The sequence below is a fragment of the Podarcis muralis genome, chromosome 1, assembly GCF_964188315.1.
Source record: "Podarcis muralis chromosome 1, rPodMur119.hap1.1, whole genome shotgun sequence".
Lineage (NCBI taxonomy): Eukaryota > Metazoa > Chordata > Lepidosauria > Squamata > Lacertidae > Podarcis > Podarcis muralis.
In genome coordinates, this window is record NC_135655.1 from 68,025,790 (window position 1) to 68,041,678 (window position 15,889).

The window sequence follows — 15,889 nt, forward strand, 5'->3', positions numbered from 1 at the left end:
ACAGAACGTGCAAGAGAGCCTTCAGCAATGTATGTTGTGTGTGCATACTGACTGATCCTTGTTGAAGAATAAAAGTGTTTCATATACTTAAAAGCAGTATTATCTCCGAAATGTTGGAACAGGAACTAACCCAGGGTTCGTGTTTCCTTTGGAAATGAGACACAGTGGAGATTGTGGTGTCTTTATGATATATGGCTTGTTTGCAACCTGAGCCTACAGTAAAAGGGTTCAAAGCATTAAGCTCCAAGCGGGTACTCTTTCTCTCATGGCAGTGAATCCAAACTGTCAGATCCCACCAACTCATTCTTCCTCCAGCTTCTTCCTGCAACTATCTTTCTTTCAAGCTCTGCTTTTTGTCTCTGCCAACTCTCAGCTCAGGGCGGGACTCCATGCATGGTTACATGTATGTTAAAAACTTGTTATGTTAAATACTTTGAATACTCTAAAGACTAATGGAGGTGCTAAGTATTATTATTATTATGTTTCAGTGAAGTTCGTGTTATAGGACAGACACAAATTAGAAAACATCTCTTTGAATCTGTAGTTCACTAAACATGAATTACACATCAAGTATTTCTTCACAAGGCATGCTGTTATCAGGTAAGAGTCTTACTTCACAACTGAATAGCTGCTGTTTTCCTGAGCTTACATGCAGTATTGGAAAAACATTAAAAACTGTATTGAGGAGGAGAAAGGAAACAAGCAGGTGTGGGGAAGAGTTAAGCACTCCATTCCTGTCAATCAGTTATTTCCTGCAATAGTTCCTGTGTCCCTGCATTTTACTTACAAAGAAAGCACACATGTTCTCAGCCCTGTTCTTGATAATGTGGTGTTCCACCCTCACATACAAAGGTATAGAATGGCTATGGCTCTGTTCCTTAATTGTTTCCCTCAACTGTTTCCCCACCTTCAGACCACTTGAGGAACAGTTTGGCTCCTATTTTGTCATTAATATTGCACTGCCTATTGTTTCAGGGAGAGTGTGTGATAAAGTCAGAGTGGCAGCAGAGAAACTTTATATAGTTACTCAGGTATATGAACTTTCAGGATTTGTGAAAAATGCCTCTTACTGGGAGCAAAAACAAAGACATTTGGCATGGAACAGAACTCCATTTGCTACAGATCTAGCTAGCTTCCTCCACGGCTTCTCCCACGCTAGCTGTTCTGTATGAAATCCCTATGCTATGTGTGCCTCACTCACATTTTACAGGTAGTGGGTACCCAAGACCATCACCCAAGATCATCACCCATTTGTAACTCTCTCAATGCTTGTTTCATCTCTTTACTTAACACAGAAGGTCTGGGATGTTGTTGGAGAAGGACAGATGGGTAGCACCATATTTACAGGAGCAGATACCCTTAGCAATACTTTTCAGGTTGTTGGTTTTTTCAGAGGCATGATTTTGACATGGGCAGTGATGTGTTCATACCTCATCACACACACAGTATAACCATCCTTCCTAATTGTGGGCACTGTTTGATAAAGCCATAAAAAGGCAGAGTTACTGTAAACACTTTTCCAGCCATAATTCAAAATATATTAAAATATTAGCAAAGTACTGCTTAAATCAGAAATAGCCAATGTGATGCGCTCTAGATTTTGTTGGGACTGCAGCTTTCCTCATACCTTACCAGCATGGCCAGTGGCCAGGGATGATGGGAGCTGCAGTCCCCAAAACACGCAAAAGACCCCTAGATTGAATGAAAAGGTGTTACAGCACTATAAAACAAAGAGTAAAAATATTTTTAATCGTGTGTCATTCCTACTTAAACACTTCCAATTCAAAATGAATGTGGAAAGACTTTTAAAAAAATTCATGGGCAGTAATGGGTAAACACAAATGCCGTATTTTTCGCTCTATAAGACGCACCAGACCACAAGACGCACCTAGTTTTTGGAGGAGGAAAACAAGAAAAAAAATATTCTGAATCTCAGAAGCCAGAACAACAAGAGGGATCGCTGCGCAGCGAAAGCAGCAATCCCTCTTGCTGTTCTGGCTTCTGGGATAGCTGCGCAGCCTGCATTCGCTCCATAAGACGCACACACATTTCCCCTTACTTTTTAGGAGGGAAAAAGTGAGTCTTAAAGGGCAAAAAATACGGTAGATAAGCACTTGGTGGTAAATCAGGGTGGAGAGACTGCGGCCCTCCAAGTGTTTCTGGACTGCAATACAAGTCCAACATCATCTACTGTTGGAAATTGTAGTCCATCCATATCTGTAGGGCCATCACTGTGCTAAATAAATAATTCTTTAATAAATTATCACCTGAAATTAATATAATTTTTAATTGCTGCTCAGGGGAGCTGAACCATCTCCACCTACAGCAGCTACATCATGCTTCCCGGTGTCGAGTGAACACAGCAGGATGAACATAGAGAAAATGTGTGATATCCCTAATTAGTATGGAAATGCAATTGCAATTCTGTTTGTAGAAGAGAGCAATGATTTATTCACTCCTAGGAACCACCTGTTTGGAAATAGTCAATGTTTACATAGTTCAATCCTCTGTTTCCAGTAGTAAAAGCATTTTTTCTGCCTATATGCTGTTCAGGATGTTCATTTCAGTGTGCTCAATTTGTCTCTGGTTTTGGAAGTGCTAATACTTATAGATTTGGTTCTTGGATCTGGTCCTAAACGTTATGTAGGATTACAACACATGCTTCAGCAGAGCCAGTTAATATTACAAAATCTCTTTTCACAAACTGCCATTGTAATGTGTTAAGCTCTAAGCCCTCTAAGGTTCAGGTTAAGTACTAAGGGAACTAATGAGCACCGGGTTTTAAGTTCTGTACCTTGTGGGAATTTGACAGCTTACACAACCATTGGCTTTGATAGAATTGTAAATTCATACCTTCTTCTGAGAGAAGGCTGATAGGGAGATTGTTCTTAGGCATACAGTTTCTTGAAAATGTAATCTACAGTTTTGTTTTTTAAGTGCTTTTTAAGTATCCTATCTTTCCACACCACTTTCATTTTAGGAAATGCCAGCTCTTTAGTTGATGAATTTGTAGCAAACAACATGCCACTCTCTGCTAATTGCTTGGAAGATGATTTAATCAACATTGCTTTTGAAGTTTGCAACACTAAAGAAACAGGTACGTTTGATGCTTTTCTAGATCTTATTCCTATGAGCAATTGGGTGTGTAGAGTCAGTGAAAGTTTGTACATTTATTTGTAACTTTTCAATAAAACTTATCCAGCCTTTCCTTATAATGTTTGCAATGTAAAATCTATGAAAATCACTGCTTCTTCCCTGCCCCCCTGCTTTTTAAATAACAGAAGGTGTACCTGCATATGCTTTTATAAAGTATTTGGAGGATATGACTGGGCATAGCCTTGAAAATGGTAAACTGCTCATGCTCTACAACATGCTGGACCCGAAAAGGCAAAATGTTCTTGTTGACAGAGAAACATTTCATGAAACTATGAAAGAATGGATAGCCATATGCTGTCAAGATTGGTAAGTGAAAGTCCATTTTACTCTTCTCTGCTTTCCCATTGGCTTTAATTGAGATACAATTTGATATAATTTCTAAAATGCAGAAGCAGTGGCAACAAGGCTTCTATTTCTTGTACTCTGTTCTTCATTCTTGGTCTCTGACCGCTTTGGGGCAAAGCTGGAAGCCTGCATAGTCTACAGGGTATGTAATGGGACCAGAAGTAGAATGGTAAAGCTATTGCTCATTACGTTGTTTCCCACTGCCCAAGCCCCTTTATGCACACACCTTAAGTAGTGGAGCTACATGTTATGAAGCACATGGGTTACTTAGATTATCTTAAGATTTACTTTTAAACTGCAGTTACAAATGTACAGGATAATGTATTTGCATTGTAATTGTAATATGGGGGCAGAAAAATTGCCGAGGAGAATTGCTGAAGAGCACATCTGGTTCCTCAAAAATGCCACAGTTTTGGCTAGTTTTCCTAAGATGGCTTTCTTCCAACTGGGCTCTGACTCCAGAATAAGTCTTAACTGTAAGGGAAAATAGCCTTGGATGGTGGCGGAGGGGGGTGTTTGTATTTGAGAAAGTGGAAACTGATAAAAGAACTGTTGAGCACTGCCTCCCTGCCTATAAGTTCTTTCCCGTAAATCACCTCAGTCTCTACATTCAGGTTAATCAGCAGTTGTGTGTTTGGGAAACTGTTTTATAAGACATGGGTTCTGATATGATATTTATTTCATTTATTGTCTTTTTCTTTAGTATAGTTTTTTTTGGGGGGGGGTCTATTAAGGACACATTTTGCTTATGAAAGATACACATGGAGAGGGAGACAATAGGGGTTGGATGGTGTATAGTACAACCAGTGCTTTTTTTGCACCTGGAGCTTAGTTCTGGCACCCCTCAGGTGGGTGCCATTGCCATTATAAGAGAACCTCTTTTTCTAGAAAAAAATAGCACTGAGTACAACTCTGAGGTAGAATTCTTTGATTCTGTTTTGTTCCCTGCTGTTGACTTTCAGACTCATGTACTGTATGATTCCCAAGCACTCAGGTATGAAAAATTGGATTGATTGTTGCCTAGGGAGACAAACAGAGGAGTAATTTTATAGATAACATGGGCATTCTGTCTCTCCATATATTACCTCTCTGTTCTGCTGGATATAAATAAGGATGAAGATGAAGCCAAATGTTCTCCTCTTAATTTTTTGACTTCACTATTAAGGTGACTAGGAAATGCATCCCTAATATAGTGCTGACAGCTAAAACTGGAAATTCTTACTGTCAATTTCTGCTTAGCCTTTATCACTAGCTACTTGTGGAGAAGATCTTAGGCACTTAGAGACAGTTTGAAGTGCAATCCCTAGATCATTGTTAATACAAATAAGATTTTGGTCAAAATATTACTTCACAATATTTTATCACATTTATTCTAGGGGTTCTCTGTGAATTCTGCTTAATATAATGAAGTTGTTTGCATAAATTCAGTAAAAGAATTTTGCAAGTTATTGAAAAATCAACGTTACCATTACCAAATGTCTTCAGGTGGCTTAAGAACAGCTTTTTTTTTAACCTAGCATTTCAGAAACAGAAGTTGACAAGTTCACTACTACCACTAACAGAAATTTGCATTGCAATGGTGAGTAGGTGGATGGCTTACTTCTCCAGTCATGCATTATTCTTCACAAATGTTGGTGCTATTTCTGTTAAAAGCAAAATCAATCATGACTTGTTTCACTTACTACTACGGATGCAGTGTTTGTGTCAGGTCCTGTCTACAGTGGTACCTCGGTTTACAGACATTTCAGGTTACAGACTCCGCTAACCCAGAAATAGTACCTTGGGTTAAGAACTTTGCTTCAGGATGAGAACAGAAATCGCGCAGTGGCGGTGCAGCGGCAGTGGGGGCCCCCATTAGCTAAAGTGGTACCTCAGGTTAAAAACAGTTTCAGGTTAAGAACCGACCTCCAGAATGAATTAAGTTCTTAACCCGAGGTACCACTGTATCTGGAATTGGCCTTGTGGGCTGTCCTGGGAAATTTGTAATGAAATTATCCAGGAGAAGCTGTAAGCCTATGCTTAATAAAGGACAATTGCCACTACTACTGTCATTAACTTGAAGGGCATTACCCAGCACAGTTTTGGTCTAGTGAATGTGGATAGAATGGGGGTGTGAAGGACAAAATGTTGAATGTAGGCAGTGGAGATCTGGATTCAGTTCCCCACTAAGTCTTACTCAGTGGCCTAAGCTACTTCAGAGGATTGTTGTGAGGTTAAAATGGGATAACATCAAAGTGCACCTTCTGTTTTTCATGCGATGATTGTATTGGATTTTTATTTAAAGAAAATTAGATATGCTTAAGCTCAGCTGCCTCAAGTATGCCTAACACTTGCATTACGGCCAACATCTACACATTCATTTTATGTGCCTACTTCTCACAGGTTTGTGTTACAGTGTTCCCAAAACCTAGCTTGAAACAACCGATGTCGCCAACACAATGTTGATACGTATTGCAAAACAACATTTAATACAACACCCTTTCCCCCCTTGAACAGATATGATGTCCTTCTTATCTGATGAAGATGCTGAGATATATGAAGGAAGACCTGGAGATTCTGAAATGGACATTTCCAAGTAATGTTTATGAATATGAAAGTTGAAGGAATTCAGCTGTGTACATTGCGTGGTGTTGCTGTTTACATTACAAGAGGGGCAACACCATTGCCTCTTTCAACGCAGTGGGCATAACTCAATGCCCTCCTATTAGATTTTATCAGCTATGATGGTTGGGGTCAAAAGGACACGTTGTTGATCTTACCACCACAATCCTGTCCACGTCCTTGGCTGAAACAACTGAATCCTACTAGGTATAATTTGATGGTGGTCCAGGGACCTCCAATGGACCTGAACTAACTGTGGCATCAAGTTTAGCACAGATCTGGGTGATTTTGCCCATAAAGTGGTTCACAAATCTCTCACAGCAGGCTACTGACTGATGGTTTTTTGGGGTGGGGGGTGGGGTTGGTCAATGATAGCACTCTGGTCTGGACCAGCTGGTTTACCACTCTAAACAATGAATTGCTGGGCAATTTACTGAGGATGTTACAGAGACAGAGTATTAGACCCCTGCAGGGAGGTTGAGTCATAGCCAATCCGAACCTCACTAGTGAATGATATATCCATGACGGTGGGACAATATTCACCCACTGATTTTTCTCAGTGCGCTCTGTAGGACATTATCTGTGGTATGCATTGGGTGCATGATGTATTGAGACAGCTCCATGGTTGCCATGGCTGCCAGGAAGTCCTGAAATGGCCCACATAGGGCAGCATCAACATAGATACTGATGACCCTCAGAACTAATGTCCTGGGATTCTCCAACATTACCCCTCCACCATCTCAGTGAGGAAAGTTTTAGGGCTGCAAGACAGTTGTTACTCAAACTCGAACCCTGTTCTGTGTCTGGCTCCCAGCACCAAGTACAAACTATCACACCCAGTTCCCAGATGGTCTGGCCTTCTGGTGAGAATAATGGGATTCTTATGGATCACTGCCATGCCCCCTCCCTATCCCTCCAACCTTGACTGGCATGGCACTGAATAACCAGGCATGCAAAGCTAGGTAAAGTCAGCCCTACCTCCCCAGGTCTCTGTAACACACCAGACTGGGCACCTCACCCATGATCAAATAATGGATGAGAATTCTTTTATTAGACTGACCTGGCATTAAGTAATACTGGATGGGAGGGCAGGCCAGCATGCTACCCAAGTCTGTGTTGGGGGAAGGCTGAGCAAGGCAACAGGTGTCAAGCATCTACTCCCTACTTTTCTATGACAATATTGCCTATTCCTTGTTCCATTCCTCCCACACCCCAGGACCTTAGCAATAATAATAATAATAATAATAATAATAATTTATTATTTATACCCCACCCATCTGGCTGGGCCTCCCCAGCCACTCTGGGCGGCTTCCATAAAAACCAAAAATACAGTAAAATCACATGTTAAAAACTTCCCTGAACAGGGCTGCCTTAAGATGTCTTCTGAATGTTAGGTAGTTGTTTATCGCTTTGACATCTGCTGGAAGGGCGTTCCACAGGGCGGGCGCCACTACCGAGAAGGCCCTCTGCCTGGTTCCCTGTAGCTTTGCTTCTCGCAATGAGGGAACCGCCAGAAGGCCCTCGGCGCTGGACCTCAGCGTCCGGGCAGAATGATGGGGGTGGAGACGCTCCTTCAGGTATACTGGACCGAGGCCGTTTAGGGCTTTAAAGGTCAGCACCAACACTTTGAATTGTGCTCGGAAACGTACTGGGAGCCAATGCAGGTCTTTCAAGACCGGTGTTATATGGTCTCGGCGGCCGCCCCCAGTCACCAGTCTAGCTGCCGCATTCTGGATTAATTGTAGTTTCCGAGTCACCTTCAAAGGTAGCCCCACGTAGAGTGCATTGCAGTAGTCCAAGCGGGAGATAACCAGAGCATGCACCACTCTGGCGAGACAGTCCGCAGGCAGATAGGGTCTCAGCCTACGTACCAGATGGAGCTGGTAAACAGCTGCCCTGGACACAGATTTGACCTGTGCCTCCATGGACAGCTGTGAGTCCAAAATGACTCCCAGGCTGCGCACCTGGTCCTTCAGGGGCACAGTTACCCCATTCAGGACCAGGGAATCCTCCACACCTGCCCGCCTCCTGTCCCCCAAAAACAGTACTTCTGTCTTGTCAGGATTCAATCTCAATCTGTTAGCCGCCATCCATCCTCCAACCGCCTCCAGACACTCACGCAGGACCTTCACCGCCTTCACTGGTTCTGATTTAAAAGAGAGGTAGAGCTGGGTATCATCGGCATACTGATGAACACCCAGCCCAAACCTCCTGATGATCTCTCCCAGCGGCTGCATGTAAATGTTGAAAAGCATGGGGGAGAGGACAGAACCCTGAGGCACCCCACAAGTGAGAGCCCAGGGGTCTGAACACTCATCCCCCACCACCACTTTCTGAACACGGCCCAGGAGGAAGGAGCGGAACCACTGTATGACAGTGCCCCCAGCTCCCAGCCCCTCAAGACGGTCCAGAAGGATGCTATGGTCGATGGTATCAAACGCCGCTGAGAGATCCAGCAGAACTAGGAAACAGCTCTCACCTTTGTCCCTAGCCCGCCGGAGATCATCAACCAGTGCGACCAAGGCAGTTTCAGTCCCATGATGAGGCCTGAATCCCGACTGGAAGGGATCCAAATGGTCCGCTTCTTCCAGGCGTGCCTGGAGTTGTTCGGCAACCGCTCGCTCAATCACCTTGCCCAGGAATGGAAGATTTGAGACTGGGCGATAATTGGCCATCGTGGCCGCATCTAAAGATGGTTTTTTAAGAAGCGGTTTAATAACCGCCTCTTTCAGCGGGTCTGGGAAGGCTCCCTCACGGAGGGAAGCATTCACCACCCCACGAAGCCCATCGCCCAGTCCTTCCCGGCTAGCTTTTATAAGCCAGGATGGGCAAGGATCCAGGAGACAGGTGGTTGGTTTCACTCGTCCAAGCAGCCTGTCCACATCCTCGGAGGTAACAGATTGGAATTGATCCCACTCAACTTGACTAGACAGAACTCTAGCACTCTCCCACCCCGGCCCTGCTCCCACGGTGGAGTCTACTTCTTCCCGAATCTGAGCGATTTTATCTGCAAAAAACTTTGCAAAATCATTGCAGGAGAACATTTGGCCCGTACTGGGCCCCGATGTTGCAGGTGGTTCCGCTAAATTGTGAACCACCTGAAAAAGTCTCCTGCTGCTGTTTTCTGCAGATGCAATAGAGGCGGTGAAGAAATTCTTCTTCGCCGTCGCTATCGCCACTTGGTAGGCTCGACGTTGAGCTCTAACCTGTGTCCGGTCAGATTCGGAATGAGTTATCCGCCACCGGCGCTCTAGCCGTCTCAACGATTGTTTCATTGCCCTCAGATCCGTGGAAAACCACGGGGCTGTCCGGGCTCCATGCAATCGGAGAGGGCGCTTCGGAGCCAAACAGTCAATAGCCCTGGTTAACTCCACATTCCAGCGGGCCACCAGGGAATCGGCTGAAAGGCCATCAACATGGGATAAAGCATCCCCTACCACTCTCTGGAAACCATTTGGATCCATTAGGTGGCGGGGGCGGACCATCCGAATTGGTCCCACCTCCCTGCAGAGGGGATGGGTCGCAGAGAAGTCCAGTTGCACCAGGAAGTGATCTGACCATGGCACTTCTTTCGTTTCGCTTTTACTTAGTGTCAGATCACCAACATCCATAGAGGTAAACACCAGGTCCAAGGCATGTCCACGGCTATGGGTAGGGCCAGACTTATTCAGGGACAGCCCCATGGAGGCCATGCTTTCCACGAAGTCCCGAGCGGCCCCTTGTAAGGTCGTGTCGGCATGGATGTTAAAATCCCCTAGGACGACCAAGCTAGGTGTCTCCAGGAGAACATCCGCCACGACCTGAAGCAGCTCGGACAGGGAATCCTTGGTGCAGCGGGGAGGTCGGTACACCAAAAGGAATCCTGTACTGCCCGTATTGCCCAACTTCCAATAGCTGCTTCCTGAATCTCCCTCACCTTCTGTCTGTGCTAAAGGCACATTATGCTGTTGCTGGTTTTTTCCGCTGCCCCAAGGCCACTGTTCAACATCAGTGGGAGAGCTCAGTATCATATTACCACCCACTGAGCATCCTGCGTATGTACTCTCCAATGGTTTCCATGTTCTCACCAGATTGCCATTCCCCAGTAGTCTATCTCTCACCAAGAGGCTGGGTGAGGCACATACACATCTGACAAGTTTTTCCTGGCTCTTGCCCAGGAATCAATCCAATCAGTAATCAAATATTTTGCAGGTTAAACGCAAAGGCTTGGACAAGCAAGTATTAGCATGACTATTCCTCAGGTTCTGTTCATGTCATCCCAGCTAGGATGGGCACACTGGATCAGGGTGGGTGGATATTAAGTACACATTAGATTAGCACTTAATGACTTGTAAACCTGCCAAAGGTTATAAACTGAGGAAAAGGTGTCTGAATACTAAAGGCCTACATTTTAATTTATTAAGGGCTTTCGACTTAAACAGCAGCGTTGAAGACTTAAAATACATGAATCAGAAAATGACTGCACAATTACTGGGAATGCAGAAAGTAATGGAGTTGTCTGAGGAATCCTATCTGCAATTGACAGATGATATTGTAGAGCTGAGAGACAGACTGGCAAGGTATTATTTTCTAAGTGTGTGTGTATATATACTCTCTCCTTTTCTCATTTTTGGAAGCACTGTTTGAAAGCATGTTATTATGACTGCGCTGCCAGTGTACAGAAAGGTCAACTCACAGATCCAACTTCATGAGTGGATCGCTTTAAGAGAAATATTTAGATAGATTGGTGGGTGGGTAAGAAACAGGACCAACCTGACACAGCCTGTTCTTCTGATCAATACTCACATGTAGTTTAAAAACCAACAAGTCTTGGTGGTGCTGGGCTCCATTTTCCAAAGCAGTGCCTTTTCTGACTTTATAAGTAGTCAGTATTAATGTTCTATTTAGTTTGCAACCTGTTCCTATGCATGTTTAACTGGAGGTTTCTCCAAGTAGGTTCTGTTGGACTTTCCAGGCAAGTGGCCACATTGGGAATTTCGTAAAGATGCTGTTGGGTGTGTAGCATAATACCAAATGGATGCTTTGGGAGTAAGGCATAATGGCTGCCACATCTAAAGGAGCAAAAAATTTAAAAAGAACACAACCACAAAATGCTGCAGCCATGCCCCTCTCCCATTATCCCTTCCTCAGTGGTAGAAAAATGCACCTGTATCAGCTGCCACTGTGCTTGCTCACAGAGAGAAGTTATTTTCACTTCTCCTCTGTTCAGAACAGATGTGAGGCTGGGTGTCCAATCCTGGCATCCAATGAAATGTGGGCATGTTTGAAGGGCATTCAGGACAGTAGAGACTGAGCTAGTGAAAACAGGAACTGAGTGGGAGCCTTATTGTGACTTTTTGAAGCAATGTTTACCAGGACCTTCTGTGGGTGCTATTCTGGTGGGACAACCCTGATGTAACTTGTTGGTTCATCTTTTTTTTTTTTACTGCTTTTGTGCCTTGTCCTGCTTGTGAACTTTGCTGCTGCTTAAGAGCTCTCTAAAGACTCTACTGAAATGTATATAACCTTTTTTTTTTAAAGCATGCAGAAGCCTTTAGAAAACTACAAATACATATGGCGTGAACTTGAAGACACCAAGAATAAAATGGCAAGCTTGCATGAAGAGAATGGTGTGATCCATAAATGTGTCGCAAGTCTGGTATTTAACAGCTCATTTTTTACTGAGGTTGCTGCTTTGAGAGAGATAATGAATTCATTAGTAGTTGACATTTTGACCCTAATATGTTCAGAACTTTATTTTATTTTTAAATGGTCTTGCCAATAATCTGAACATCAACAAGTATAAATTCAAAAAACACTATTTTTCAAACTCATGCGTTGTTCACATGCACTTTGATCCTGATATCTGGAATTGGCTGCCAATGACTCCCTGCTAGTTGTATGCTTTGCAGTAAACCCAAGTTTGCTGCTATGTAATGAGTGAAATGACTGTGGGTTTGAATGTAGGGTGCTTCAAATGATTTGATGGTAATCTGGCCTTTTACCCACTGTCCATGAGCATCCATGTATTGGTGTTTTTATGGGTACTTTATTGTGCTTGAGAGCCAAGGCTTAAGAAACCAGATTGCAGAAAGGCCTTTGGACAAGCCCGAGACCCTTACCATATAATTTATGGTGCCTTCAAACCCAGAAGCCAGCCATTGTGAGTGGCATTTTGAGCCCCTTACACTTGAGGCCAAGTGTTGTTCACTCTGGCTTATCCATCATGCTTATACAACCACCAGACTAGCTGCCGGGGCCTACAAGGGCAGCTTCTACTGTGGATAAAGTACGGTAGATGGGTCCAGACGCTTGCACAAATACTTCAAAGCCACCAAGAGGGCAAATCTTAATACAGTGCCCAGCAAATTGTAGCATGCAGCTGCAAGACATCACTATTGCGGGTGGAGTGTGTGTGTCCTATGCTTCAGTGTGTACACACAGCTTGTGTAGCACTTTAATATACCTCTCACACACTCATGAAAACGGATTTTCTAATGAAACCAGTGGTAATAACAAAAGGGCTATATTTTCTCAACCAGCCCTGTCCATGATTGGCTACATTGTCATTTTTCCAGCCTTAAATTCAATAGTGCAGACAGACCCATCCATTCCTTACCTCCACATAAGCTTTGTGTAAGCAAATGCTCAATAAGTAATTTATCTGGAAGGGCCCTGAGTCTCCCTACCCCCTAATGCGTTTTCATGCACTTCCTCATTTCTTAAAACAGAAAGAAAATGTGAAGTCCCTTGGTATAAAACTTGTTTCGCTCGAGGAGGTAAGTGCAAGGTTTCTATTTATTAATAAAACAGCTTTAAGAAGATACATATCTTAATGAAAAACTCTGGCTATGTGGAGGTCTTTTGTTTTTAGTAGCAATAAAATTTGCCCATGGGGCATATGTACAAAGCTCCTTGCGTCGAGTCAGACAAATGGTCCATCTAGCTCACCATTGTCTACACTGACTGGCAGCAGCTCTCCAGGTTTCTGACAGAGGTCTTTCACTGGGAGATGCCAGGGATTGAAGCAGATACTCTGCCACTAATCTACGACTCTCCTGAAGAAACATCTAATATTAAAGGGGGAGGACTAAAGGGAGGACTACGATTTTGTTTATTCAGTATTCTATAATCTTATTTAAACATTTATTTTACCTGGAGTTTGATTTTTATCAACATATTGCTTTTGTCTTGTTGGATCAATATCTCATATTTGTTTTGAAGACTACTCACATCTTCAATTCCTTTCAGTTGGTGATTACAGTGCTAGTGAGTTAACCACCTAGGGGAAAAAGCTGGTTGGCCTGAAGAGATTATCTTAACCATGTTGCTGATTTTTCAGCTGCCTTCTTTGTAAATTCTGTAGTCTGCAGCTGAATTAAATTTAATCTGCCATAAATAAACAGCACTTATAGAGTATACAGTATAACATGAACCATCTCATGGGGGATTGCAACTGAATTCTCTGTTAGAAACAATAAATCCATTTACACGTGTCTGCATCCTTTGTATTGTGAAGAATATACAAATTAACATATAATCCTTTTAGTAATTTGCACTAATCTATCTCTTTGGCATTAGAATGCAAAAGCCCACGAGGAAAGAAATACTTCTGTGTTTGAAGCATTATTGTTTCTGCGTTCAAGGGAACACTTTAAGAACTTTTTACAGGAAATAGTCTCTCAGAAGGATAGCATGTTTCAAGCCCTGATGGAAGAAATTGTAAGTAGTTCTATTACTGAATGTTTATTCTGGTGTTTCATATGTGGAGACTGTCAAGAAGTAAAAATGTTCAAACTCCCACCTCCTCTGCCTAACTAGGCTCAAACCTTTAATCTCTCATTCACCTCTTTTCTTAAAGGGCAGGATAACAAAGGGATTACTAAATATAGAACAGGCTTCCTCAAACTCAGCCCTCCAGATGTTTTTGAGACTACAATTCACATCATCCTTGCCCACTGGTCCTGCTAGCTAGGGATCATGGAAGTTGTAGGCCAGAAACATCTGGAGGGCCAAGTTTGAGGAAGCCTGATATAGAATGTGTGTATGTCACAGTGGACTTCCAGGTAGGAGTTTATTGTAGGATTGGTGTTTTTTTATGGACTTATGTTTTTCACAGCATTCACTCAACATCATTGACATCAAAATGTCAGTTTATTCACTCCTCCTGCCCTTTAATCTGGATTTACACTTCCTATGGAAAATCTTGTTACCAAGAATCTAATTGCAATATCTGAACAAGCTATTTGCAGTATGAAGCCCCATCTGGAAGCAACCACGGTGATGTCTGTATTGAATCAAGATTTGCCTTGAATGTAAAGCAAACAAATACATTATATTTGTACAAAAATAATAAATGTGAACTAGATAATGTGTCAGAAGAGGGCAGTATTCAATTATACAATCAGAGTAGAAGCTAGTTAAGTAAAAGGTATGTGCCTTTTTGGTTATTTTCTAAGACTTTAACCTTATGGGATTGTAAAGTCTAATTTTATGACCTGTAGTTCTGATTAAACCTAGGCTGCACTTGGTCTTACAGTTATTCATGAGTCTTGTTACAGCTGATAAATTATAATCACAGGACTAAGGACTCTGTGATATGTTTCAACACCTGAAAGCATCTTTTGTTCTGTAGTTTTCTCCTGTCAAACATCTGTATCCTTATCTTTCTAGGAGCTGAAACAGAAAATGGATCACTCGCTAGTAACTGTATTACAGACATTGGCCAACTTATGCCCATTCATTGAAACTTGGAACAAAGTCCTAAAAAGATTAGAAACATTTCTGGAAGGGCCACAACTTTGGATGAAATCACCTTGGTATGCTTTGTTTTTCCTTAAATCGAGAGGCAGCAATCTTAAGCATACTTAACTTGGAAATAAATCCTTCTGACATTAAATGGACTTGCTTCAGGGTAACACAGATGAGCCTTGGCTGCCAGATTTTTGTACAGGAGCAAACAATGACATAATCAACAAGAGTTCAGCTGCAAAGTGAAAAAAACATTTTTGAGGCCAAATTGTGAGTGGGATGTCTGTCATGAGCTGACTGTAAATTGTCTTTTTGTGTTGGAAAATCCAATTGTTTGACTCCACCCGAAACGAAGTATGGGGGGGGGGGAATCCTTAAATCTCTCATGTTAATCTCCACTCCCTCTTTGATTGTCAAAGCTTGAACTTTTGTTCTGTCCTAGGATAAGTGTCTAGTAGACAACCAGATGTCACCTAGTAGACAGTTTTTAGAAGGCTAGTGGCAAGAAGCAGTTGTGGATGCCAAGGATAATATCACTTAGGTGTGCCACAAGGTTGCCAAAATTGCTCAGGTGGAGATTTGTAGGGTTGCTGTTGTTGGCATCCGTCAGTCTCAAGGGACAATGGAGTGCGCCTCTGGGGGTGAAGTCAATTTGCTACATTAGCAGCACCAAAGTGACCTCCCTGGGATGCAAGTCTGAGCAGTGTGTTTGGAGGTCCACTCTGGAATGGTAAAATCTGGGACATTTGAAAGCCACAGAACTAAGTTTCCTTCAGAACCAGAAGAGCACCTCAGGATGATTTGCAAGGCAATGGTGGCGGGGGGGACGGGGGACCACAGGGCTAAAGTTAACTAAAATGAATCCCTGAATGAGGGCAAGATTGGTAATTCTCTTGGGGGATTGGGGGATTTATGGTAAGAAAATCATCCTGGAAGCTGTAAAAACGGAGGGTCATCAGAAGTAGTTAGGGTTTCATCCATTTAATCCTAGCCATGTCTACCAAGAAGTAAGTCCTCCTGAATTCAGTGGGGCTTCCTCCTAGGTAAGCAGTTAGGA

At 42.9% G+C, this 15,889-nt stretch overlaps 1 protein-coding gene across 5 annotated transcripts in view; it reads left to right on the top strand.

The window, feature by feature from the left end:
* The first annotated feature begins 478 nt into the window (after nt 1–478).
* The window catches only part of IRAG1 (inositol 1,4,5-triphosphate receptor associated 1), a 94,236-nt gene continuing 78,825 nt past the window's right edge, over nt 479–15,889 (top strand). For 4 of the 5 annotated variants that reach the window (XM_077930429.1, XM_077930431.1, XM_077930438.1 and 1 more), the window contains exons 1-10: nt 480–600; nt 2,981–3,097; nt 3,282–3,462; nt 5,019–5,080; nt 5,998–6,076; nt 10,506–10,661; nt 11,623–11,740; nt 12,813–12,860; nt 13,663–13,803; nt 14,755–14,900. In XM_077930429.1, the coding sequence (XP_077786555.1) occupies nt 555–600; nt 2,981–3,097; nt 3,282–3,462; nt 5,019–5,080; nt 5,998–6,076; nt 10,506–10,661; nt 11,623–11,740; nt 12,813–12,860; nt 13,663–13,803; nt 14,755–14,900 (1,094 nt within the window). In that variant the 5' untranslated portion in view covers nt 480–554. Of the gene's footprint in view, nt 601–2,980; nt 3,098–3,281; nt 3,463–5,018; nt 5,081–5,997; nt 6,077–10,505; nt 10,662–11,622; nt 11,741–12,812; nt 12,861–13,662; nt 13,804–14,754; nt 14,901–15,889 lie in introns of all 5 variants that reach the window. The other variant, XM_077930434.1, reaches the window with a different exon arrangement.